The sequence below is a fragment of the Nanorana parkeri genome, unplaced genomic scaffold (genome assembly GCF_000935625.1).
Source record: "Nanorana parkeri isolate BGI_ZX_2015 unplaced genomic scaffold, ASM93562v1 scaffold8, whole genome shotgun sequence".
Classification (NCBI taxonomy): Eukaryota; Metazoa; Chordata; class Amphibia; order Anura; family Dicroglossidae; genus Nanorana; species Nanorana parkeri.
In genome coordinates, this window is record NW_017306276.1 from 762,190 (window position 1) to 772,410 (window position 10,221).

At 44.0% G+C, this 10,221-nt stretch overlaps 1 protein-coding gene across 1 annotated transcript; it reads right to left on the reverse strand.

Moving 5' to 3' along the window:
• Nucleotides 1-764: 764 nt before the first annotated feature.
• CCNA1 (cyclin A1) lies at nucleotides 765-6,921 on the reverse strand. The gene is made up of 8 exons (XM_018553982.1): nucleotides 6,742-6,921; nucleotides 5,806-6,040; nucleotides 5,594-5,724; nucleotides 3,875-4,098; nucleotides 3,093-3,297; nucleotides 2,177-2,290; nucleotides 972-1,105; nucleotides 765-893 (listed from the first exon to the last, which is right to left on the reverse strand). The coding sequence occupies exons 1-8, from the start codon at nucleotides 6,919-6,921 to the stop codon at nucleotides 845-847; spliced, it is 1,272 nt and encodes a 423-aa protein (XP_018409484.1). The 3' UTR covers nucleotides 765-844.
• Between the last annotated feature and the right edge of the window lie 3,300 nt (nucleotides 6,922-10,221).

A 10,221-nucleotide genomic window follows, 5' to 3' on the forward strand; every position in this document is an offset into this window, starting at 1 on the left:
CGGACAATGGGACCATTTAGGTGTTCATATTGTCCTGGAGGGTGGTGTCAGGTTTTTTTTTTTAATGAAGTCCATTTCTAATGCAAGCAGCATCTAGCACCACATTAACCATGCCAGAAGGTCCACCAATTATGAAATTTTAGCGTATATGAACCAGACCACGTAGGATAGTCAGAGGTCCTGCTTATAGAAAAATGTTAAATTGTTTTACATCTTTAAAAAACCCAATGTGATGTGAGGTATATAATTAAGTCATAAGCCTTGAATTGCATCCAATAAAGTTTATTAAAACCAGTTTACATCAGGACAGATGACAGTTTAAATTGTAGTCTTTGTGCCAATTCCACTTTGGATATTACCCTAGCCACCATCTTTCCACATCAAGTTTAACCCATTTCTGCTCGCTTAAGAAAGGAGGAAAGTGTCTGAGCAACACAAGTTGGCAGCCACTAAGCCATGTGGGGAATCAATCTTCATTTACTACTAGTAAGCAGACCTAGAGCCATCATGTAGCCAATTCCTAATACACTTGTTGCATCTGACTCCCCAAGAAAATCAGCACTGGAGCCAGCATCTCCAAGATTAGTTCAGCAAGGGTATCACCCACATTACTCCCAACAAGATTCCCCTAGTTGGGTGGCAGACAGCTCAATATAGGCCAGTCATCTATAGTATACTATTCCTGCTGTATAGTTAAGATTCTAAATATGGAGTTGTAAAAATTCACAAGTTAAAAGTCAGATTGACACCTAGCCAGCAGTGTCCATTAAAACAAAAACAAAAAACCAGACCAACACTGTTGGTCTTGAGGTAAGTGCTGTGCAAGCCATTGAAAGTTCTATAGTCACAGAGGAAGCATTGCAGGGATTGCCAGAAGGGATACTTGCATGTACCTACAAGACAAAATGGAGAGTTAGCACCAATATTTGCTTCAGAGTAGCCGGTGGGTATTAAATGGTCTAGTGCCTTACTTTGGAGCCTTGTACTTCTCCTGAATGGCTTGTTGTGGTTGGTGAGGTGCATTATGGCAGGCCCTGTGCAGATCAGCCAGACAAGGTGCAATGTCACTTAAGGTGTAACCAGAGAATGCTTGAAGGGTATTAGGCTGTATTAAGAAAAGTAAAGTGGTAACTAGTTATGCAGCATGTTAAGTACAGTCAAAGCTTTAGGGTTTTAAGCAGTTTCAGGCAAAAATTTAACTTGATACCAAACAAAGCACCAAGATTAGTAGTTACACTTAAGCATTTGATACATTTTTTAACCGATTCCAAGCTCAAAGCTGCCAACCCCAAAAGGAACCAAACTAAAAGTTGGGAGCCTTCGTAGCAGATTTGACTGCTTCCAAGTTGGATGTCAAGCTTGGTGGTTAAGGCAGAAAATCTAAACTCCCAGCTCCTAATACTACTAGGTCTAGAAGAATACAGCAAGTCCAGTTGCCTTGACTTATTTTTACAGATCAACTGCTAGGAATGGCAGTCTTGTCAGGAAAAATTACATTTTACATTAACCCTAAGGCTTTATTAGCCAAATATTTGCCTCCGCCTGAAATCAAACTGATCCCCTTTGCTATAGGTATAGAGCTATGGCACATAACTGAATATATGTTGTCTAGCAATCACCTAGCTCATGAAGTTAAGTCAATATTCAGCATTTTACATTTGCCCAAAATAGAAAGTGTTACACCATTTACATGTCCTTTAACCACTTGAAGGCCATAGTGTTTCACCCCCTTCCTGGCCAGGCCATTTTTCAGTATTCAGCGCTGCCGTACTTTGACTGATGTTTATTCCGTCATGCAACGCTTTACTGAAACGATTTTCATACCATTTTTTGGGGACAGATAGAGCTTTCTTTTGGTGGCTTTTATTCACCACTGGGGTTTTTATTTTTTACTATATAACAAAAAAAGTACCCTAAATTTTTTAAAAAAACATGTTTCCCAATTCAGGAGCCAATCTGCACTGAGATCAGCCCATCTAGAGCAAATGTATAGTAGACAGGTACAGTAAATAGATAGACCATCCAGTGATTGTAATCCAGGATACGGTCTACATCTGAAGGCTACACATAAGCAGGTTTGCCAAGGAAGTGTAGAGGTGGAATGCAAAGGCTTGACCTCTTAAACAACCTGCAACAAAGCAGGAAACATTACAACCCCAACCCATTGCCTACTCACCCAGAAAGTTTTGTTAATTGTGTAGTTGGCCAAACAATAGGTTGCAGCAGCAGTCAATGAGGGAACATACTTCAAGAAGGGGTCCACCTCAAGTAGTGTCAGCTCCGACATGTACTAAAAAAGTAGCAAAAAAAAAAAAAAGTTAAAGCACAATATCTACCATTTAACATGAATAGGTTCTGAGGCAAACCTTCATGTCAGTTAACTCATGGTACTATATCTACAAGCAATAGAGCCAGAATTGTGCCGAGACTGATACAAATGTCCTTTGTGCTCTCCTTCCAGCCCTTAACATACCACTTTCTTTTCCATTTTAAAATTTACCTTTGTCAAGTGTTGGGCATGCTCCTGCTGATCATTTTGTGACTTCCTGTGTCCTCCAAAAGTGCGCTGCTCACAGACTACATATCCCATAAGACATGGTGTACAGTGTTCCCACTGTGCATGAGTCAATTCAGACTTCCTTCAGTCCATAGTTGCCAATACACAAGTGCACAGCTGCTTGCTTAGAGCTTACGTGCACCTTCACTACACTGGTCAGAACATGGGTGGCAGGTATTTGAGGGAGAATGCACAGAAATCAGAGACGTGAGGACACTTGAAGCATCCTCCTAGTTCAGTGGAAGTGAGCACAGTGGGTGGCTACTTTTCAGCTACCATGGAGAAATGAAACCACCCTCTGGCAGGTAGTTAAGCAACAGGAGTAGTACAGCATTTAAAGGCATATTAAAAAGTTGAACCAGCTCCTCTTACCAGTATGATTAAATTGTTCCCTCCCAGCAACTATGAAGTTTAGAAAGTGCTGACATCTTACAATATATCAAACCAGTAACTCCCAAACCTCCACTGGTGTGCAACATTAGGTGAAATTAATCTATTTTCCAAAAAGACCAATAGAAACTACATTGCCACTTACCATTGCAAGATGTTCAGCCTTTGTGCCAATTGTATGTTTGTGAAAGTACTGGAGCAGGAACTGGTTGATTGTGGGGACAGTGAGGTCAAAGGCCAGCACTTTAAGCAACAGGTGTTCCATTCGCAGAAGTTGTTTCTTTGTGTAGGTATCATCAGTTATGTACACAAACTCATCCACATCAGGGGGATAGATCTCTTCATATTTGCTGCAACAGAACACAAGCACCTGGATTAGTTCTAAAGACATTAAATACTTGATCTGAAATTGTAACCCAAACCAGAATTTAGCACTACTTGACATGAAGAGTTCAGTTAGCATTGAAAATATGTACCTGGTAGTATAGTATGAGGTTACTGTGTCTAGGTAGAGAGCACCGTTACCTTACTTGCAATATCTATGAAGTATCAATTTTGTAGAATATTTCCTTGTTGCCATCTAGTTTGCATGTTGCTGAAATTAGGCATGTTAGTAATATCCATTATGTTGGGAACTAACTCATTGCTGAACAAAAGGTCATCCCATCTGTAGGCCAAATTTCTCTAGGTACCTGTTGCCATCTGTGTACATGCAGATGGCATCGTGAGCAATTATAATGCTTGCACATTGCTACCAACATGCTCTTACAACTGCCTTTTAAAGGGCAATAGAAGCATTCAGTGGTCATTCAATTTTAGCCTTTATTCACCAACTGCTGTACCCCTTGTGGGATGGAACACATATACTACAGTTACCAAATAATCAGTCTACCAATATGATGAGACTACTTGCAGTAGCATACTTACGAAGCCAGTAGAATAGCCGCAGTTCCTACAAGTTGCAGCTTTCCCCTTAGTACAGACATACTAGACAAGAATCTGTCAAGAAAATTCACAGCAAGATGGAGAGTCTCATTTCGGAGCTTGTACTCTTCTCTGACTTCGACAAGCCAATCAACCAAGATCGTCCGCATGGCTGATGTGATGTCTGGTTGCTTCCTCATGTAGTAAGGTTTGGGTCTATATTTAACCTAGTGAATCAAATTTACAGGTTATAAAAGCTAGTCTTGAAACCCTCACCACAGAGCTCCTGCTGAAGTGTTAACAGGTCTCAAAGCCATATGGAGAAAGCCAAAATTTGGCAACCAATCACATTTTATTACAAATCAATAAGTCTTTTAGGTTGTGGTTGCACAACCGAGTCATCACTTTGGGCTCTTCCTCATAACAGGGGCACCTATAGTGGGCAGACTGAGCATGTTGCACTGCCAGCTGTGCAAGCTACATGCATCTGTAGCCCACCACCCACCAATGCTGGGTTGATTGACAGCAAGGCATCTGCTGTACCAACACCACACTGGGTAGGGGCTGTGTCTGGCCATAGTTGCCTGTAGCTCATACAGCAGCAGAAGTATAGCCAACCATGCTCCCTGCCTAGTCATGCTGTGTTGATAGTGGCTCACAGCAGGAGGCTCACTGTCGAAAGACTGGGTGGGGCATGGCTGGCAATACATGCCATGGCAAAAGGGGCATACATTGAACCTCATTTTGGGGTAACCTAGTCACAGCAATCAGGTGGTATTTCATAGATTTAACTGTGCTACATTTTAAGACTTACTGCATATGTGACCAACTCTTTCTAGATCTAGACTAGAATCTTCTGCATGACCATTTCAAATTTCAGGCAGTTTAACCCCGCTTGGACAGATTAGCATTTGTATATACACTCATAAGCCCAGAACATCTAAAACTGCAGCAACTTTTTGCCAATTACAAGTCACTGAAGACGTGTGCCAACACATGCATGGAATGGCATGTAGTTAAGCTTTTAAACTTGGCACAGCATGCATGACCACCAAATGCAGCTTTAAGAGGCCCTGGTTTGCATATTAGTCCAGTGTCATAAGCTGGGAAAGTAGATTACCATGCATTAAAGCCCACACCAAGAATCTGCCATATCTGAATCCTGTGAGGCGATTAGATACCTGGCTCCTGATCCAGAGATTCAATACTTTAGGCACAAGTCCTGACTATCATACTGTATTAGAGACTACCACCTATGCTTGTTCTGTGTCAAGAGTATTTAGTTTTAGCCAGGCAACTAACTTAAGTGAAGTCAGCCTTCTAAAACAGGGCTACAATTAGGACTTAGTGACATTAAACCCTCAAGATTTTTTTAACAAAATACTGTAGTGTGTGCCTTACTGTAATCCATGGTTGTTTCCCTTTGCTGCTCTTTTTAAATCTGTGTCTGTTCTCATGCTGGGCAGAACTACTGCAGGAGACTGCCTCGTCTCTGACAGGGATATATGGTGTCTGTTGGTTTGCAACCTGAGCCAGCACTACAGGAAGAGGCACTCAGCTGCAAAGGGAAGTTCTCCAAGCATGAGAAGACAGGAGGATTTAAAAAGAGCAGCGAAGGGAAACAACCATGGATTACAGTAAGGCACACATTCCAGTATTGGTTTATGTTAAAAAAATCTGAGGGTTTAATGTCACTTTAATAAGGCAAATAGTCCATCTTACTTCAGCCTCACGAAGGTAATGGTGTATCTCTTCAATGTATTCAGAAACTGCAATGGCATCAGGATCCATCTCTTCAGCATTTTCAGACTCTTGTTGCAATGGAAGAGAAGCATCCACCATCATTGGAGAGGCTGCATTAGGGATAAGACAGTCAGCATTCCAGGATATACTCAATATTTAGAGCCACTAGAGTAAAGTCAAGTGTTACATACCTGCACTGACATCCAGCAGCAAGTGGAACTTCTGCTTTATAACATTGGCATCCATCTCCTCCAGACTGGGAAGTTCCACTTCAAACTGACTGATTTCCTGATCCTCTTCAGGCTCATCAACATAAATGGCAAAGCATGGCTTGGGGACCACTGTTGCAATGTTTGTGGGGACCATCTTTCCAGGAAAGTGGAACACATTCTCGATCCCAGGAACAATCTTTTTAGAAGCAGCACCCTGTAATTGGAGACCACCACCATTAAAAGCAGCATATCAAGTGTCTAGCCAATGATATTTAAGGGCTTGTTCACACAAAATGCAGACCAGATCTGCATGAGTTTCTGCACACAGTGCAGTGTGTTTTGCTGCGTTTGACACATTCAGGGCAGTTTTAAAAAAAAAACGTTTTTGAAAAGTTTAAAATGAGCTTTCAGTGCGTTTGCATGTGTTCCAGAGCAGGTAAAATAGGGCTTGCTGCAGTCTCTTACACACTCTGGAACTGAATGCTGCGGTGTGAACTAGAGCCCAAAATACCATTGGAATACATTGGATGCAGTTTTGATCCGGTCTAACTGCTCTGCTCCTGGAACACGCTTGAAGTGAACTAGCCCTAAATCAGATTTTCAATATCTAAAGTTAACCATAATAACTAGAGGCTTATGATTAAAGTGCACTGCATTTCATATGCTACTAGAATACATGCTGTAGCAAAGCCACCATGATTCTTTATACACTTGGGGCTTTTAGCTAGCACTCACTTAATACAAGCACATCACTAGGCCACCACTAACTTATACAAGGTGAAAGGTGTAATCTTCATACTGCTCCCTGCACTTATCACTAAATGGCATTGACGGACAGGAGACTTGCAACATTCACACATTCAACATATATACGATGCAAGACATAGCACACAATTCAGAAAACAAAATTCTTACCAAGCCAAGATATCTGTGTCGCTGTTCATTTTCACTGAGCACTCCAAGCACAGTTCTATTGGTCTGCCTTTGCGGCAGGAGGTTAGCTGGGACCCTCTGCTGGGAAATGTTTTGGTATCCATCACAACCTCCAATGCCGGCATTTGCCACAGCTTGGATACTGGATGTGGTACGATGCATTCTCAAATGTAAGCAACTGGGAGAGAGTTATAAAGAGTTCATTAGTGTACAGTTACTCAGATTTGCATTCTATAAGAATTTCTAGTGCAATAGGTAAAAGGAGCCAACAGAACACTTAAGGTTAGATACCAGTTGTAATTCAGCACACACTAGCTGCCCACAACCATGCCCAGCAAAGTATGACAATATCAAGCAGTCCAGGTTGCAGACTTTCACTTGTCAGTTAGCTGAGCCCAGCATGTCCACCAGAGCAGATCACATTAAACCTTTAATGCATGCACCAAAGGTCTGTGCCAAGCAGAATGCATGCAACCCCGCCCCCAGTTAGATCTCCTGTCTTCATGATACAGATGCATGTTATTTTAAAAGCCCATTTCAATGTTCACTTTATAATTATTTACATATGGCATACCCACTCATTGGGCCTGAGGGTGTGTTTCGCCATTAGCTGTTTCCTGTGTGGGCCATAAAAGCTATTTAGGCTTACAATTCACCCAGGCACTCGTTTACTGTGCTGGGTACCTACTGGATGGTAGCCCTGTACTATGAGCACCCCAATTTCCAATACTCTGTACAACATTCAAATTAACATTCAGGTCTGCCACTCTTGTAATTCTAAGACCAGGACACTACCTGCATGGAGTTTGCATGCTCTCCATATGCTTGTGTGGGCTCCCTCCAGATGCTCTGGTATCCTCACTCCAAAGTGATGCTGGTAAACTTGTGTAAAATGGATCCTAGGATGTGTGTACATGAGCCAGGGTCCTTCAATTCAAAGCTCCTTGATGTACACCAGGAGAACAAATCAATATGGAATCCAGAATCCAACAAGGATTGCTTTTGAGCCAGCTCTGAGATAAACTAGACAAAGCCTCAAAAATGAGGCACCTGCTGTAGTTGTTAGAGCATTGGCTACTTGGGAAGTGTCAACCCTGATGCAAGGCCTCCATTAGAATCATGGGGCCCCATACAGCCTACCTGGCAGGACCCCCTGCCTGACCTCAAGTCACATAGACCAGAGAAATTAGGTAGCATGTGTGGCAAAATTGCAGTGAGAAAATGTAAACCTAGCATATAGCATTCAGGGATCAGACATATGTAAAGTACAAGGTGCGGGGGTCAGTAGTATGCACATCTCTTTACTGTAGGCATCTGCCAGCTAGCACCCCCACAGATGCATCACCCCCAGACCATCAGGTGCAGCTAAGGACAGGACTTGGTCCTGATTCACATCAGCCCCTGGCCATCTTGTTTTTACAAAGACCCAGCATCAATCACCAATAGCTGCTCCCAATTGGAAGCTGGTGGCACTGTTGGCTGAGAGCCTGGAGGGTACAGTTCCCTCAGTGCACCAGTGACATACACTTAATGCAGGTGAGGTGGATTGGGGGGACCACAACAGAACTGGGCAACACATGCAGGGCCCCCTGCTCTGGCACAGTACTAGGTTGCTGGCAGTACCCCACTATTGGAAATTGACAGCCCTGTCCTCCTGGTGTACAATAGGTAAAGCTCAGCATCAGATATTAGCACTAACAGGAAGGCTGAAGACAACACAGATCACCCAGGACCATTCATACTGGTCAGAGACCTTCAAACCAAGTCAAATTATTGTAACTATAAATAGATGTATCCAGAGCAGGAGTCAGTCTTGACAAGAAGGACTGGTAACCAGTGAACGGTGATGCCCAACAGCTCAAACCCAACAGAACCATCCTCCAGTGACCTTCCATGCACGGCTAGCAGGGACAACTAGGTCTACTCATGAGTCCCCACCGACCCATCCACCTAGAGACTTACACAGCAAAGAAGAGCAGAAATGTTCCACCGGTTACAGAGCCGCTCCGTTACAAACCAGCACGCTTTCCACCGGACACCGTGTGAGCACAGCACTGTCCACCTCTTCCCCTCCCGCCCTCTATATACAGCGGCTGATTGCTGTCAGCTGTGTGCGGTGATTGAGATCAGCTGTAGCGGAGCTCCCGGACTGTATCCATGGCGGAGGATCTCCGCCTCTAGCTGGGATCGCTCAGCTCTATACACTCCGGGCTTTTCAATTCACCCGCGTGTGCCCGATAGCACCAATCAGAGGCAGCCCGGCCAGACGCCACGTGACCGCGTCACCCGGGTGACAGCAAGCGGCGTGCTCGGAGGAAGCAGGAGGCAGCGTGACCATGACAACCGTCTGACAGTTCCCCTGTCACCGCTGAGCGCTCAAAGATGGCTAGCGGTGTAGGTGTAGAGGACTGACGGATTTCCGCGCGGCGGGGTAGCGCATCTTTTCGGGCGACGTCCCGGCGACCTATGCAAAAATAGAAAAATCGTGCGACATACGCGGGAAAAAGGATCCTGCACAAGCGACGCGCGACAGGAGACATGGAGCTGTACAAAAGAACAGCTCCATTAAAAATAATTGCGTGATATCGCGGCAGAAATTGCGCGATTAAACGCCCAGTGTGAATGGGCACTTAACCCCTCGTTCACACCTGAACGTTTTGTAGCGCGTTCTACGCTCGAAGAACGCTCTACAAAACGCTCAAAAATATAAATTGCATTGGAGTCAATGGACTCGTTCCCACCTTGCCGTATTTCCGCCCGTCCCGAACGCGCTACAAAACGGCCCACGCCTGAAAAGGTCCCGGGACTACTTTGGGCCGTTTTGTAGGGCGTTTTCCATTGGGATACTGCCAAGTAGCCTTTGTAATCGCGCGACGGCCGCGCAACTTTTTTACCGCGAATCGCGGTAAAAAAACCGCGTGACGGTCGCGCGACAGACGCGCATATTACAATACGCCTAGGTGTGAATGGGGGCTAAGGGGGGGATGTGATCACCAGTATAAACACATCAATTGTTTATATAGTAAACTTGGTGCAAAGTTATTCGCTGTAAGGTCCTTGCAAAGGACTAGGAGGCAATTACCCTCTGTATAGGGAAAGGCTTCATTACAGGAAGAGCTTAGGTCTACCCCAAGCAGGTAATTGTGTAAAACAAGCAGGACAGATCACTAAATCTGACTGTGAACATTTTGGGCTCATTCACACAGACGTAGAGGTACAAATCAATGACAGGCTGCGGCTGTATGCTGGTAAATGCTGTTCCGAGCACATGCTTGCGTACAGGTATGGATGTACGCCCCTGAACGCAGACAGTCTGCACCCAGAGACGTACACCCATACACAAGTATACTATTATACAGCTATGTACTCTAGTATATTATTGTTTGTTTCTGTGTTGCAGATTTTCCTTCACTTCCTGTCTGATAAAAGATTGTCCCTAGCAGAGAAATAGAGGGGAAATCT

Excerpts from the sequence above, each read along its gene's own strand:
- CCNA1 (XM_018553982.1), bottom strand. The coding sequence starts at position 6,921 with ATGCATCGTACCACATCCAGTATCCAAGCTGTGGCAAATGCCGGCATT. Across the intron at positions 5,725-5,805 it reads GCTGCTGGATGTCAGTGCAG|CCTCTCCAATGATGGTGGAT; the intron begins GTATGTAACACT and ends TCCCTAATGCAG. Across the intron at positions 2,291-3,092 it reads AGGCTGAACATCTTGCAATG|TACATGTCGGAGCTGACACT; the intron begins GTAAGTGGCAAT and ends CTACTTTTTTAG.